This window comes from Pithys albifrons, chromosome 10 (genome assembly GCF_047495875.1).
Source record: "Pithys albifrons albifrons isolate INPA30051 chromosome 10, PitAlb_v1, whole genome shotgun sequence".
In the NCBI taxonomy this organism is placed as follows: domain Eukaryota; kingdom Metazoa; phylum Chordata; class Aves; order Passeriformes; family Thamnophilidae; genus Pithys; species Pithys albifrons.
This window is the reverse complement of record NC_092467.1, coordinates 16077097-16093873: the sequence shown is the minus strand read 5'-3', so window position 1 is coordinate 16093873 and position 16777 is coordinate 16077097. Positions and strand designations below refer to the sequence as shown.

Below are 16777 nucleotides of genomic sequence, written 5' to 3'. Positions count from 1 at the left end.
TTAAATTTCATGTGAAATTTCACATCTGTATTTCAAAGGAAAGTGGTTTTTTCCACATATTTTTAAAGTGCAACAGCACAATGTGAAGGAAGAGTTATTTGCTCTATTTAGGCCCTACAAGCACATTTTGGTTTTAGAAGTTTATTTTAATTTTCACACAAATGATGGAACCTCTAGACAAATTGATGAATAATGAGCATTAAAGGACAGAATTCTGATAAAGACAAGACCCATGAGCTGGCTGGAAATTAAATGACTTAATAAATTCTTTCTAAGACACAGAGGGTTTAGAAATCTTTCCTACCATGTTTTGTCAGAACTGTCTCTTGGGAGGTGGGGGGAATAGGGGTGTAAATCCAAATCAGAATTGTACTGAGTTCTGTTAAATCAGTTAAAATGTCAATTTCAGAAACACTGCACAAGTTCACTTTTTTGAAGAACGTAGTTATTTCCAGTCAGCTTAGAAGGACTCTGAAATGCTCTGGGGCAGAGATTAATTCTTTTTTTAATATTCAAGTTTTCAATATTTCCAATTTACTTCCATCTGTGCTAGTTTGTCAACAAGGTTTCATTCTGCATTTTCTCTGGAGAACTGGAATTTTTTTTTTTAATGCCTAAGCAAAACCAGACTAGTGCTCTGTCTCCTATACAAGCTGGACCAATTCTTAAACAGTTTTGCAAAATAGCTTCAATTTAATTCCGTTTTACTGCAGTAGTAGATGTTGTGTTACTTCTTATGGAGGAAAATTTTTTCACTAGCTGTCAGCAAGGAGAAAAAACCATACTTTTAATATCCTTTCAATTAGTACTTTTCTCTAGATTATGCAGCTGAATTTAGTGATCATATAAATAAAAGGCAACAACGCTGAGAAAACATATTAAAAATGGCTAGGTCCTGCATTCCTTGGACATTCAAATTACAAGCATTGACCTAATTCAGTGTCTTTCCTGTTAGTACAGGTTATTCCTGTGTGTGCAAAATTCATATGGACATCAATAAGAGGTAATTATAGCCTAACACAGCATGCCAATGTAATATAACTGTACAAACAACAAACAACCAGATTTTTTTAATGTATTATATATATTAATGAGACATAGCATGTATATTGATAATGCAGCCAGAACACCCAAATGTGTATTGCTGTCAGCGGGCTTTACACCATGAACAGCCCCCATTTTGTGCTGGCAATAACAAATCTTCAGTCACCCCCAAAACCAGGATAATTGACGGTGAAACACAAACTTCCCACCCTGGCCGGGGCCATGTGTAACCCTGTGGCTGCGGAGCTGTGCAGGCGGCGCCCTCCCGCTGGCTGGGCGCTGCCCCGCGGGACCCCGCAGCGGTCCCCGAGCGCCGCCGGCCCCGGGCCGACTGTCCCGGGAGCTCGGCCATGGGAGCGCCCCGCGGGAATGCCGCTCGCTCCCTCCCTCCCTCCCTCCCTCCTGCCAGCGCAGCTGCCCCCCCGCTGGCCCGCTGAGCAGTGACTGGGGCTGGGGCAGGGGCCGGGGCTGGGCAGGGGCCAGGTCAGGGCAGGGCAGGGGGCAGGGCTGGGCAGGGGCCGGGGCAGGGCAGTGCCCGGCCACGGCGACAGGCGGAGCCGCCGGAGGTGCCACCGCCCTGCCCGGCCCCGCGGCGCTGGTGCTGAGCACCGTCGAGTCCCGGACCCGCCCGGCCAGCGGGGCCATGGAGCGGTGCGGGGGCCGCCGGCAGGTGGGTGCGGGGGCGGAGAGAACGGGGCCCGCGGCGGTGCGGGGGCGGCGCACAGCGGTGGGGGCGAGCTGCACAGCAGCTGCGGGCGGGGAGCTGCCAGGTGCTCGGCATTTAAAGTGCGAGGTTATGCTCTTTCTGAAATCTCTGCTGTTGGGTACGGCATTTGATTTCACAGGAAGTTTGTTTTGTACTTTTCTTGGACTTTCGTTTTAGGAGTCTGGAGGTAGCGCTTCTGAACTACAGGAATGGAGACCCGTAGTTTACAGAAAGTGCACAGACACTCTCTGGCTGCTCGTCTTCTGTCTTTTCTGGGCTGGATTGGTAAGCACTCTTTTTCTGGAAGCTAATGGGGTTCTTCACAGTGTTATATTAAATCTAAACTGAAATTGTGATGGTCGCAGGATCACACCGGGACAGAACTTTGCGGTGCTCCGGTCCTTTATTGTGATGTCTGTCACATGGTGTAAGTTCTGCCCATATGCTTTAGATACCATGTATACACGGGGCTGGGTTATTTAGAGTTTGCTTTTTCATAAATCGGGCTGGGCTCTGACTGGCTTCTTATTTCTACTTTTTCATACATTGTAGTCTTGTTATCTTGCAACATGTCCAGCTGACGCTACATTAAGTCACTATCTGACCTGTGCTTAGAAAAGCATGCAAGCTTTTGGGAACAGGCTTTGTCGTTCTCAAGTGTAAATGGGGGAGTGGGGTGGGGGTGGGGGGTGTTGTTTTTTTAATGTAATAGGTCTGAGTCTGTGCGGGATTCTCATAAATACACTTTTTAATTCCATTCCTAGTAACTCTTTTAATGGAAGCTAATGCAGAATTGTACCTACATATTATGAATAGTGCATAAATGGGGACTGAACTTTGTGAGCAGGATAGACCTTTTTATATGCTGTCTAATGCTTGGTGCTTTGATCAGTGGGAGGGAATGCCCAGAATGAAACCTGTTAAATGGTAAAGATTTAGTGTTTTTGTTTTCTCTCACTGTTTTTATTACTCAGTTTCTGTGAAATAAGTTATTGCATACATACATTTGTTTTCTTGTGGTTGATCTTATTTTTAAAATGCTTTTAAAGATTTAATTATACTAATTTGATCATATAATGAAAAAAATTGAAACTACAGTAGTAACTCTGTGGAAGTGCTTATCACTGTCGTGTCGACACACCCCTCCAGCAGTCATACAGCCATCTATGACTTATTTATTGCTTGTATCCAGTTTTTGCACTTTAAAAAAATCACTTGTACCAAGTGGACCTGTAATGCCCATCTTTAGAAGGAAAACCATAATTTTTCTGAAAGCATATTTCAGTTGAGTTACAGTGCAGTCACTTCTCCTTTTCCTTTCTGAGAACAATTTAATTATTAACAAATCCCTGCTATGTAAACAAAGTGGATCTTGAAATATTTTGTTATTGTAACAAATCACAGTAGTATGTCAGCTTTGACTGTGGAGTCTCTACAAAGATGTCCATATTGAGACCTTAATATGCAGTCATAATTTACAAAACTTACTGAACTAGTTAGACTGTAAGGTAAGAATCTACTGCAAACAAAAGTGAGACTACCTTGGGGACAAAGACAGTACATACTTACATGTTTGTGTATGAGACTCAGTTTTTGCCCAGACCCCATCACTAGTCACGACTGATAAAAGTAGAAAAACAAATAAAGCTCTAAACCTTAAGGAAGAAAACAGTTGTGCTGGATCTGATATGTGCAATGTGCCTCCAGCATAGCCAATGTTCAACCATATCCATGCAAACTAGTAGCAGTTAATGTGGGACTGAGAAGTATTGCTGTTGCCAGCAGTTGGCACATAACCCCAGAGCTCAGTGTATTGCCCTTGGTGTGTGTGAAATGTGGTTTGTACCCCATGGGACAGAGGAGAAGATTGAATCACTTAGTCCTTCAATAGCTAGAGTACTGTTAATAAGCTGTTGGGTAAAGTAGTGCTCAGGACTTCACCAGCTTCACAGAAGCATTGCTAATTCTCAGCACTTGTAAAGGTTCTTTCCCAGAATTATTTTGGCCTTCATGGGGTACAGGAGGGTTTAAGATGCATTCCTAGTCAAGGTGTTTCATATTGACAAAGGATTGCAGCTACTTGGACAACAGATGTGCTTAGCTGCCCCTGGGGTTTATATGGAGCTCTTTTAGCAGAACTTTGATCTGACAGCAGAACAACTAAATGGTCAGGGCAGTGTCACCTAAGTGCACAGTATGGCTATCTCCAGGTTTTTCATGTGTGCTCAAGATTGCCTCTTCCTGAAATTTCAGATAACTTGCGTTTTGATTGTACTTTGTGTTTTATAATAACTGATTAAACTCACTAGCAGCTTCACAGTCTCAACATTTCAGCAGATATATTGACCAGGTGTGTCCTGAAGTTACCTTGTAAACTAAGATGCAGTGAGCATGTGAAAAATCACCATTTGAGTGATCTAGTCTAGTGACACACATAAACTTTAGTATAGACTGTGTCTAGCACCTTACTTAAACTTTCCAATAAGGACCCCTATCTTTCTTCTCCTGTGTAACTCTGCTTAATTTATATACTTTCAACAGTGGATGAAGGAAAGTTCTATGGAAGCAATAGGGCTAAACTTGTCCATATGATTTGCTCTGGCCTTCTGCAGAGGGTTGAATTTTAGGGTTAACTGTTTCCATCCAGAAGACAAAAATGTGTGGCTTAAAAGGAGCATTTAATGAGAACAGGAAGAAAAAGCAGTCATAGCATGATTTCATGTTAAAAAATATTTTAACAGATGTTTATAACTGGCTATGCTGTGATGGCTGGTGCTGCAGAAAGACTTGTGCTTGGATATGACAGCTTTGGGAACATATGTGGTAGGAAGAATACCCCTGTAAAAGGGGCACCTCTTTCTGGACAGGACATGACTAACAAAAAGTAAGTACATCAGATAATGCCCAAATAAATCAAACATTTGGGAACTTAGTAGGATCCTCATCTTCTGGTTGTCAATCGTATACATGTGTGTATCTGTACATTGTTGCATTGAAAGACAAGGGAAAAAGTGGGAATGGAACAAAATGATGAGTGAAATTAAAAAGTTAAGGTAGAATTTGAAAATGTTCCACATTGTTATGCTTTATGCTACCTTCTTCTTAAAGAAGATCTTGAATGGGACTTCAGCCAAACGGGCAGCAATTCAATATAGCAAATCTTTGTACTTAAGGAAGTTGCATGTTGAAATTGCCAGTCATTCTGTTGATTCCTTTCAGTCCTTGTAGAATGGCACCCACCTTGTCAGCTTCTGATCCCATATAAGAACATAATATGAAGTCCAAAAATGTAACATATTCTCAAATTGCTTCCTAATTTCTGACTTGAAAATCCATTTTTCCATTATATATGGAAAAAGTTTCATTTGCTTTGTACTAGTTTTAAGAGATGGAAAGAAGGCTCAGAATTTAAACCTATAAACCCCAGAAAGCTTGTTTTTTGAAAAGAGATCTTTTTTTCTTTCTAGGTATGTGTTCTTTCTGAATTCATGTAGCCTGGAAATGCAAAGCCTCAAAAGCAGCTCACTTTCCTTGTGTGTGTCTAGTTGTCCACAAGAGCAACTCAACTCTTTGGAAGATCTCCAGAGCTTTGCAAGGAATAATGGTGTGCTACAGGGAATACGAATATCTTAGTGTATCTGTAGAACAGTTGAGCAGCTTTCACTTTGTTATTCTTATGTTTTCCTCACTAGGGAGTCATATCTTACCATTGATTTCCTGAAAAGTTCATGGCAACAGAAAATAAAATTTATTTCCGCTTTATTTTGAAGTCATAGTTTCTAGAAATGTTACAGCTCTCAAAATCAAAAGCTGTTGGTTAATCCTGTAGGGATTGCTATTTAAATTGACAATATTTCTTTTAATTTAATTTTGGGGTATCTTGACATCATTGACATCATGTACAGAAAGCGTAAACACCTGTGAATTAGATAAATATTTTCAATGTAACTGAATATAATTGCATCAAATTCCAGCTAAAACTGCTTGCAGGTTTGTCTCAAGGGAGAGGGAATTCTTGCATTTTGAATGGCTTGGATGTATCCAGCCTTTCTTTCCCAGAAGTGTTGTACAGTGGAGCAGAGTATTATTAGCGCAGTACCTGGTAATATTCTGTTCAGAGCCCAGAATAAATTTCTGGAGATATATATATATTCTGTTCTACCTCATGAGAAGCCTAGTTCTACTGTAGGTTCTGTCATTTTAGGTTTTTCTGTTATCTTACTCCAAAGAGCAAGAATTAATAGCTAAGTATGGCACTGTGGAATAGTGTGCCTGGCCTCCTGGAAGATAAGTGGCAACCATAGTTAAGTGTAGAAGGCAAAATATTCTGCAGAGGTTGCTTTAGATTTAGCCAACTAGTTTGTTATTTACATTCCTACTGGAATATCAGGGATGATTATGGCTTGCTAAGGGATCAAACCAGAAGTATAAACAAAACTTAATTGATAATGTGCTTTTCTGTAAAACTTGTACTAAGTTACCTTTTTTCTTTTTCTTTTCTTTTTTACCCCCTTGTTTAGGTTCTTTTCTTTGCCTTTACAACCTGAATGTTTCCAGTTACACACTAAATCCAAAGGCAGCTCAGCTGTGTCCCACACTGCCAGTTCCACCAAGGTAAGAATTACTGGGTACTTTGCAACATCCTTGAGTCCAAACAGCTCCTTACAGATTGTTTTTTGCTCACATTTTGTATTTGACTTGATGCTCTAAGGTCAGGATGGTTTTGCTTTGTTTATTTATTTTTGGACATGTATCCTTATGAGTTCTCATATGTGCCTGTGAACATGCCAGCGTCCTCTCCCACAGAATAGAGAAGGACTGCATTCCCTCCATTCCTCTAGTCTTCGGAGAGTTTTCCCTCTGCAAATCAGGAGAAAGGCATTCCATATGAGGAACAGCTTATCTCCTGCAGAGACTTTTTCTCTCTTCCTCAATGCCAAGAAAGAGAGCCTGTGATCTTGGGCCCTTCTGCTCATCCTGAACCTAGAAATTTCCGTAAGAATAATTTCGTAGCCAGCTGGCTTGAAGCACAGGTCTATGGATGGTGCTGTCTTTGTCATTTGGCATTTGTGAGTCAAAATTCTTAAACCTATGATTTTAAGTTCCACTGTTTTATGAAAGTACAGCAGAGAACTGAAATCTTCATGTCTGCAGAGCTGTCATCTGCTCTGAACAAGAGAAAATGGAAGAACAAAGCGAACAGAAGGGAGCAGGAGACACATAAAAGCATTACATACAGTGGATCAAAGCAGAGTGTGTAAATTGATGAAAAAATATGGCATTGTTTATTTATTTCTTCAACTTTCTAGGCTATTTTCTGTTAGTCAAGGAACTCAGAAAGTTGCTCATCTTGCACAGTAATATTTCATAGTAGAAGCAAAACTAGTCATAGAAGTTTTTAACTGCTGATGACCAAACCTCTCCTTTTTAGGCATGAATATGTCTGACTGTTGAAGTGCAGCATTGCTGACGTAGGACAATAAATATATGCAAGAAGCTTGGCTGGGAGGGCCAAATAATTTTGTACATAAATATTTGGTGATATTAATTGTATCTTATAAGCATTGTTTTGATGTGGCTTTTAGAATGTTTAAATTTCATAAAACCAAAGTGTTTATGATCTAGAATTATCTACAATGTAGGTTGTGGCTATATTAGCATGAATTTAGTTTTTGCGTAAGCACATGGGAGCAAAGCAGGTGAAGCCAGACTAGAACAGGAATAGAAGCTACGTGCTGATGGTGACTGAGATAGTAATTTTTTTTCCCCAGACTGATCTTAAATGGATCTATTCTGGTACAGTGATGTAGGCATGATGCTACTAGGAGTTAATTTTGCAGATGAAATATAAAACTACCATTTATAACAAAGCACTCTCTGTGGAGATTAGTGGAATGGATCTCTGCATTTGAAACTGTCCAATAATTAAAGTCTTTTACCATTTCTGTTTTTAACCTTCCAGTAAATCCTTTCTGTTATTTAATCGATGTGTTCCACGAAATCCTGAATGCTATTCCAAATATGCATCTGTCTTAATAAGTATGGTTAATAAAATGGATGTTTTTCACCGAATTCTGAGTGGAATATTGGCAGGAAGAGATACTGTGATAGGACTGAGTGTCCTCGCACTAGGTAAGGTTATAAATAAAAAATGAATAATGATATTCAATTGAAAGGTGGGATTTCAAATGTTTCTATTAACTTTATATGTTTAATTTCAAAGCGGGTTTTTTCATGTTTTCTAGGCAGAGTTGTTTTTAAGAAACAGTGTTTGTGTTTTATCAGGAGTCATTTAATAGGCTGGTAAAATGCAGCTTGATGAAATATCAGACTCTGTGTTCCATGATATGGTTACATGTCTCATTTCAGGGGATTGTAAGAAATTGTTGATGAAAAAAAGATGTCAGCATGAACATTTGAACTTAAATATTATACAAAATATTATTGAAATGCTAATTCCCATGGTGAAATACATCAGTTTTAAGTTGCTTATTAGTTAAATTACAGGTAACTGTGTGATTGAAATGCTAGAAAGGTTGCCAGCTTTACTAAATGCTCTTGCTTTTGAGGTGACTGTTTAAAAATAAAAGCCCATGTTCTGCAAGAACCTTCGATTTATATTTAAAGTAAAAAGGGGTTAAGTTAAATGAGTTGTAACACTCATATTAAACTCACTTTATGTATTTTTCAGCCTTCTCTTTCATACTGGTTTTAGCCTTCAGATTCATTCGGACACTTCTGGTCCATACTTTGATTGCACTGGTTGTATTTGGGTTGTTGTGTAAGTATATGTGCCTTTTAGCATATCCTTAGTGATATGAATCATGTTACTGAACTGAAGGAGAGGCAGCTGAGCAAACAGCTGTCCTTCTGCTCCATGGCTGTCATCAGTAATCTTCAGATTACCATAGCCATTTCCAGGCTGAGGCCTGGTTGCTTTCTGGTACCAAGGTCTGGTTGTGCTGCTCCATCTTCTGAGGGTTGTGATGATGGTGATGTTTATTGAATATTTTTGTAGATGTCTGGAAACACTTCTTTTGCAGATGAATGGAGTTTTATGAAAATGCTACTGTTTTGAAGAATGTTTAGTGAGGTTTTATACTGCCTTCTTTACAAAGGGAGAGCTATAGTAATGTGTCCTCCTAAACCTAGTCATTCCCTGAAAGCTAGCTTTGTATCTCCACAGTGAAATTACATGCCTGAGCTTCAGAGTAACTGCAAAACCCCCAAACGTTGTGCTGCAGTTTCACCTCAGACTGACAGACCATTATGTGAATTTTCTCTATGATCATGGGTACCACACCTCTCTTTGAGACAGTATTTTGGAGCTGAGCAGGGGATAGGCAGAGGGGTGAGAGACTGAGGAGGGAGGGCAGGCAGGGGTCAGCCAGCCAGCAGCAGCCTGGGCAGCACTGCCCACCCTCACGCTGTTCTTGTCTGCTCAGTTGTCTCAGGTGTTCTCTGGTGGCTCCATTATGACTACAGGAACGATCCCAGCACTGAATTGGAAACAGAAAAGGAAAATGTAAAATTTCTACTTGGATATGCTATCTTCTCAACAATAGTTACTGTAAGTAGCATTTTATCCTAAGCAATGGCAAAGGTTGTAACTTGAACTACAGCAGTTCTGCAGCAGAAAAAATAACTCCTCATTCTTTTCAAATATGAAGATGAGAAGAAATTCTAAGATCTGCTTACATGAATTTAAATACAATCATGGAATGGTTTGGTTTGGGAGTTAGCTTAAAGATTGTCTAGTTCCAACACCCCTGTCTAAACTGAAGAATAGTTTTGTATTTTTATTGTGAAACTTATTTGTCAGCACAGGGCTCTGCCACACTTCAAACCTATATATAACAGTGTTAGTTTTGGTAGTGTAAAAATGCAAGAATTGTGTTCCATGCCAATTTTTCTCTGCATCAGCTCACAGGAGAATCATGTTGAACAAACAGAGGAGCACTGAGTCAGTATGAACACCAGATCTGTGCGTTCAGCCTACCCTGTCAGTAGGAAAAAGGGGTGGCTCTCTTCAAGACAATGGAAGGGGCAATGAAACACAGGCAGCAGTGTATAGACCTTAAATTATGGGGTTAAATTCTGGTTTTCTCTCATTGACATTGTTTTCCAACAGAAAATTTGAGTGTGGTTTGCAACTTTTAAAGTGATTATTTACCTCTGATGTTGCAATGTTAAAGGAGCCATTGTTCAATGTGAGGATACAGTCAGTTTGTTGTTCTCACAGTTTACAGTGAGAAATATAAATGTGTCACAGATCAGATTCATTTATGTATCCTCTGTAAGTTACAACCTTTTAACGTCTGCTTATACTAAAGAGGTAAGCAACTAGTGAAGCAACTGCCACTGATTGTATTTATTGTTTTAAAGAATATAGGCAGTGTCTCAGGAGGATTTTCCAGTGTGCAGTAAGATAATGTAAAATGCCTTGCTGTTGTGTCATTGTGAAATCTGTATTGCCTAATCCCACATTTTTCCACTCTGATCCCACTCTGATAGTTTTCTTAAGGTAAAATCCCCAACAGTTTGTCTTTTTATTTCCTCTAACAGGTTGTTCTGCTTTTCCTTATATTTGTACTAAGAAAGAGGCTTCAGTTTACTGTACAGCTCTTTCGAATTGTTGGTAAAATCATTGGCAGAATTCCTTTCCTCCTGTTCCAACCACTCTGGACCTTTCTGATTCTCGTTACGTTCTGGGTATTTTGGGTTGCTGTACTACTTAGCTTAGGAACTGCAGGTAAGTAAATGCTTTCCATGGTTTTGAGTGAGTGCTCTTTATTTCCTAAGTTCACTTCTTAAATGTGGGACCTCTTGGTGTTACTGTACAAAATGTGGGCTAGCATTGTTACACAACTGAGTTACTAGTTAATTTTATTTTCTTTCCCACTTGTTGGAGTCTTCTACATTGCCATTTTACTTCTATATGCAGACTTTGGTTTTGTTCTATCTCAGTTGTTTAATTTACTAATAGATTGTGGTAGATACAGTATATATAGGGTGTATTTAAGTGAAGAAAGTAGCAAGAGGGAGGGGACAGCTTTTAGTGCAGTTGTTATGAAATAAGAATGTTTATAGTTAAAGGAGATAAACAATGTTGAATTGTCACAGAGACAGAATGTTGCTTCTGAACAATAGTTCAGTAACAACTGCTATCACTATTTAGAGTACTGCAACTGTATTTTGATTAATCCAGAGGTTCTTGCAGTTGCAGGAGAGGTGGAAAGTCAATAGTCATAGCGATTGACTTTCATAGTCAATCACTATGAAAGATCTGCAAGAACAGATTTTTAGTATGGAAATGTAATTACTGAGGGATATACCACTGTAAGATCTGTCACTGATTGAACCAGGGTAGTTTGGATGCTGCTTTGGCCCAGCATCATGCCGTCCAAGTGAAGGGAAGGTTGTCCTTCCATGTAACATCACCCAGAGAAGTGAAGCTAAATTTGGTGTAGCTCTGGGGATAACTCCTCATGTAGTCATAAGTCTTTGTACATAGAAAGCACTATGATTTGGGGGTTGTTATTTTTTCATTTTAAATTTCTAGGGCTACTGTTAGGAGCCAGTTGTCCTTAGGGCTGGAGCTGATAGCAGAAATGTTGTGGATAGAGACCATCATTTTATGGGTTTTCTCTTTTCTGAAACTTGGCAGTGACTTCTGTGTGGAAAACCAAATGCAGGCTAACTCTTCAAATACTTGTGTGTTACCATTTTATTTTGTTTCCATGACTCCTTGAGACAGTGGCTGCAGTAACTCGTCTCTACAGGCTTACAGATTCCCCGTAGGGCAGAAAAGCCTCCAGCCTTTCTATAACTAAGCCAGTTTGGCAGAGCTGGCTGTATTCCCACTACCATGGGTCAGGCACCTCACTTCTCTTCTATCACAATTGTCTCACCCTATTAATTCTGGCTCTATGCAATACTGAATTCACTTGTAACATGAGAATCTCTCCAAGGCCATGCTGGCATTGCAAATCACTCACCTATTCCTTAGGCTAGACTGGAATCCGTGTCCCTCCATCATTGATTGGAGAGTCATGCAGGTTTGCAAGTCTCTGTTTCTACTGCCTTTTCCTGAGTAGCTCATGTCTGTCAGAAATGGCTACTTAAAGCAGTTGGCTGGCTGATAATCTGTTTCTCGTGCAAAAGGGTCCAACCTAGCATGGTCAAGTGTCCAGCCTGAAGTCTCTTTGTGAGTTGTTCCTCCTGACTAAATAGTCAAGCTGATGCACTTTGATTTAGGTGTCATGGATCCTCGTCCACAATTCTTTGAGCTGGATTTTCCCTTTACAGAAGCAGCATTATGTGCTGGGCACAGCTCTGTGTGGTTATTAACTTTTCTGCAAAATCTTCCTATCATTTATGCACAGATCAGCAGGCAGCAGTAATTTTGAAACTGGCCTTGTGGGATACCTCATCACTGCATTAGACCAGTCCTTTATAGAAAGGAGACCTCCTGAGCTGTCAACGCACTGTTCGTTTCATGCACCTGCTTGGTTCAGATACAATTTAAGATACATATTAACTATAGTAAATTTAGTAACAGGTCAATAAAACTAATTGTAACACACACAATATATATATATATATATTCTAAATATATAATTAACAAGAACTATTAGAGGAAACATTACATCCTTGATGCTGTCGAGCTGACTTACTCTTAATATGCATGCATAAGAATATAAATCTTGCCCTCATTATACCTAAATTTAGAAAATACCAGCTGAGTCTGTTATATTCAAAAGCTTTTGGAAATGCAGAAATCATTAGAAGAGTAGAAATATTTTCAGTCATGTAACAGAAATAGATTGACTATAAGAGCAGGATGAGGAATGAGGTATTTCCTGGATGCTTTTACAGACTTTGCAGGAAAATAGAAACCTGCACATTATATCCAAAAGCAAATTCCAGATATAGTCACATGGAAATAAAATCTGATGAAAACTGCCTTGGAGAGTCTTTTTATGGTTTTTCCATGTTATGCTATTTTCCTTTGTTGGTTATGTTATGTTTCCTGCTAGCCATTTTCATTGAACTTTTTTTGTTTCCTCTGCCTGCTTGGAGAGTAGGATTCAAAGAGTGTATGACCTGCTATTACATTCATAGTGTAGCACAGAACTCCTGACTCAAAGGTATTTTATTTTTTTGTCTTCTCTCTAGCTTAATGGGAATGCTGATGTTTCTAGTGAGTGGTACAAACAACACAGTGCAGAAGGCAGCATGAGCTTGCTGCACAGTAGTAGAGTGATAGTAAAGTTTCAGTTTTGGAAGAATTAACTTTTTGCAGATTTAGTATAAGAAGTGAAGGTCTGTTCCATACACTTAACTGTCAATATATTGCTTATATGATCAATCTAGTAAAACATATTTTGACTGAGATATTCTGGTAGGGTATTTTTAGTGTAGATGTCAGTCCTTATAAGATTTTTCTGTTAACAGCATGTTAATATTTAGAAGAGAATGTGCATTTGATAAATAATCCAAATCAATTCCAAGTTACAACCTAAGTGTGAATACAGATAGAAAAATACCACCCTGTTTATTCGATTATTTTTCTTGTTGAAACTTGATTCTATTTATTTCACCTTTTGTATTTATAATTATTGCTTTTGTTAAGCCATCTATGCTGAGTGGTGCTGTTGTTCCCGGGTGCCCCCTGAGCTCTCGGCCAAGCCCGGGGCGGAGCTGTGCCCGTCCATGGGTGACCCGCAGGAGCGCCCGTGCCCGCCGGGGGCCGCCAGAGCAGTGCGGGAAGGGCTTTCCTCCTGCCTCCCCTTCCTCGGCTGTTCGCAGTCGCTCTGCTCACAGGGGTGGGAAGCTCCTCCCGGGAAACAAAGGCCATTTTAGCCCTTTAATAATCCGGAGAGGTGCTGATGAAGCGTTCGATCCAGCTCTCCGATCGAGGCGATTTGTACAGGTGGCAGAAGGTCGGTTTCAGTAAGATAGTTGTTTGGATTTCCAGTCCCTTCTCCACCTCAGATTTGTTTTGTAATTCAAAACTTGAACAAATGAACAGCAAACTACATTTGGTATTGAGAATGTTCCTTTAAGATTGTATTTCAAATTTTCAAGCCAAATATGAGTCCTTTGAAATGGTGGCTGTTAAAGCAGCTCTCCATAAAATAGCTTGCTGGGGATTGTTCTGCTGTTCTAGGATGACTAGTTCTTACACATCCTGTAACAACAAAGATACACGGTACTATATGGTTAATGCGTTGACAGAACAGCTCTGTATTATTTATTAGTTTTCTACAATTGTCCTGTAAACGGGAGACATTTCCTTTTCTTTGGCGTTTTGGGGACTTTGTGTACCAGTTGAGAGATATCCAAAGATATGCTTTCTCTTACAGAGCTATTTGTTTTCTTTGTTGACAAATAGTTGCCTGTCCAGGATTTGGCTTGCAAAATACAGGTGGTGATTTTCTTTGTTTTGACACTCCGAGTTTTTTTTTCTGACATACATGTTTTTGGGGGCTATGCAGACTGTATTTTAAATGCAAATATACCAAGAAAGATGAAAAAATGACACTAGTCTTTTGTCTAATACAGAGGGAGTGGTAAATGAAATTGGCTTGCTGATGTGCTGCACCTGTTCTTAATATTGTCCTTGAATCTTCACTGGTTATACAATATTTATATTGTCTCTGCATCTTAGCTATTCTGGAACACTTGATGCTTGTTTCAGCTGTGGTGCACCTGATCATTATGGGACCACACAGATAACTTATTTACATCCGCTCCAAAAGTTAGGGTTACTGCAAGAAAAAAACAACTTATTGGGAGCTATAGAAAACTATAGCCCGCACTTGAAAGGGACTTATGCACATGACTGATTTGCAACACATGGATAATCCTATTAAAATCAGTGGGACTACTTATGTATTTTAAGATAGGCACTTGGAATCTGTAAGAGCAGCAGAGACTGAGTGAATTCCATACCTAGAAAAGTAGGAGAAATGCCAAGACTTTGTGAGACCTTAGGCAGCGCAGGCAGTGGCACCAGTTAGAACCATTAGCTGGCTAGGAATGGAATTCAGCTATGCTTTGGAAAAGCTGATATGTCTTAGGGTTATTGAGTTTTATTGTTTGTTAATTTGTGGGTATTTCACTGCAGAACTAAAGTGGTCATGTGGCACAGCAGAGCATGTCTTTCACTTTTCCAGCCTGCAGGAGCTGTGAGGTTCACATGGCATAAATCCTGTGTGTGTAATATTGGATGAGAAGGTGGTGTGAGATTTTTGTGTAATGAAAGGGCATCCCACAGGCAAGTGAGCAGTAAAACTGCCACATAAAGACATGCAGTAGCAAAAACAGCAATAAAAATGTATTTCCTGCAGGAGCCTTGACATTCCAATTACAGTCAGCCAGCTTAGCTGCAGATACCTCTGCATGGAAAATTGCTAAATAAAATAATACACTAAATTCGGTTGCAGGAAGTATGAAGATACAGTGTATGATGCCAGAACCTTTCCTCATTTAGCAGTGGGAGGGGCACATCATATTTTCATGTTAACAGGAACTGATAAACAGGCTCTTAGTATTTTCTTGTCAGTAGCTCTTTGTTTCTGATAAGGAAACTGCTGGACTAGACTTCCCAGGAATTTTTGTCTCTTACAACAGCCTACAGCTGCAGGCATCAGCAAAACCTCGCAGCGGCAGCTGCCGAGTAAAAACATCTGACATAGGTCTGGAAATACCAAAATGTAGCTGATGGAACTGCATGTGCACACTGACTGTTGTATCATGGCATTGCTGTGCTGGCTGCATAGCAGCACAGCACTGGGCTGTGGAGTCAGAGGAGAAGCTCTCCTGGGTTCTGCTGCAAACCCTTGTGCCTGTTTACATTGTTAACATCGCTTCTTTTGAAGTATTTTCAGCAGATCAACACTCATACTGACCAGAGGTTTCCAGATTTAGTGACTCAACTGCAGGGACCTCAGTTCTTTACTGACTGGTTACTGTTATCACTCTGAGTGTATAGTACCCCAGAAAGATTCATGATTGTGTAGTTGGAGAAAAATACTCTGTTGACAGATCAAACTGTATTTCAGGGCTCTGTTGAATAAGTGTAATTTGTGTGAACAGATAGATCATGGAGTAGTGATGAGGAAAATGGCATATCCTTTTCTTGACAGATTATTTAGGATAGCTTTAAAGTTTATCTGAGCTACTGACATACAAAAATAGCATTGCATGTAGTTCTGTTGACAAAATTATGCATGTCTGGTAGGCTCAGAAGGCAGGGAATCTGTCAGTTTACATTGGTAAACAGATTTCTATGAAGTAACAAAAACAGTTCACTATGCCTGGACAGCAAAGTGATGAAATGTGAACTCACAGGTGGCTGTGCTTGATTTCTGTGCAGCAGAGAACAGCACTGTGCACATGTGTAATGTGCCAGGGAACACAGAGCTATTACTGTTGTTACTGCAGGTGGTTATTTCAGTAGGCTGGCAAAAAGCAAACAGAACTAGTTTACCATATGTACATTTGGTAGTCTTCATGAGAAAACCACTGAAACAAAGACTGAAAAGACTTGTTTTGGAAAAGAAATTTTCAGGTCGATTGTATAGTGGGAAATGTGATTAATTCTGCTACCAAATGGCATCATGTCTTTGGAAAAAATGGAGTGGTAGGAGCCCTTGCATCTCATTGACTTACCATTTGCTTAAGTTCCCTCAGTAAGGGCTATAGGCTGAGGTTAATGAGCGTATTTGGCTATATGTGTGAAGCAGTCTAGAGCCTCTGAAAGAAGTAAGGAAAATGAAAAATCCCTTGAATTCAGAATTATATAGTGCCTAATTTAATTACTTAAATAACTTATTATATCCTCAGAGATTCTCCTTTAAAAAAAATTTAAAAAAAGTTTTGCAAACTTAAAACCAGGGAGGCACAAGATGGGGACAAATGGTGGTGAGTTTGTGAGAAGAGATCTGACTAGTAGCTTTTTCAAACCATCAGGTATCTTGTACTTTATAGGCTTAAAATAGATTTGAATATAATGGAAGC

General features: G+C 39.7%; 1 protein-coding gene across 5 annotated transcripts in view; it reads left to right on the top strand.

The window, feature by feature from the left end:
- Positions 1-1569: 1569 nt before the first annotated feature.
- Positions 1570-16777, top strand: part of SLC44A3 (solute carrier family 44 member 3) — a 37154-nt gene continuing 21946 nt past the window's right edge. For 2 of the 5 annotated variants that reach the window (XM_071565903.1, XM_071565907.1), the window contains exons 1-9: positions 1570-1714; positions 1928-2035; positions 4492-4634; positions 5218-5354; positions 6271-6364; positions 7713-7882; positions 8442-8531; positions 9196-9320; positions 10316-10502. In XM_071565903.1, the coding sequence (XP_071422004.1) occupies positions 1688-1714; positions 1928-2035; positions 4492-4634; positions 5218-5354; positions 6271-6364; positions 7713-7882; positions 8442-8531; positions 9196-9320; positions 10316-10502 (1081 nt within the window). In that variant the 5' untranslated portion in view covers positions 1570-1687. Of the gene's footprint in view, positions 1715-1843; positions 2036-2115; positions 2178-4491; positions 4635-5217; positions 5355-6270; positions 6365-7712; positions 7883-8441; positions 8532-9195; positions 9321-10315; positions 10503-16777 lie in introns of those variants that run through there. The other 3 variants (XM_071565902.1, XM_071565904.1, XM_071565905.1) reach the window with 3 other exon arrangements.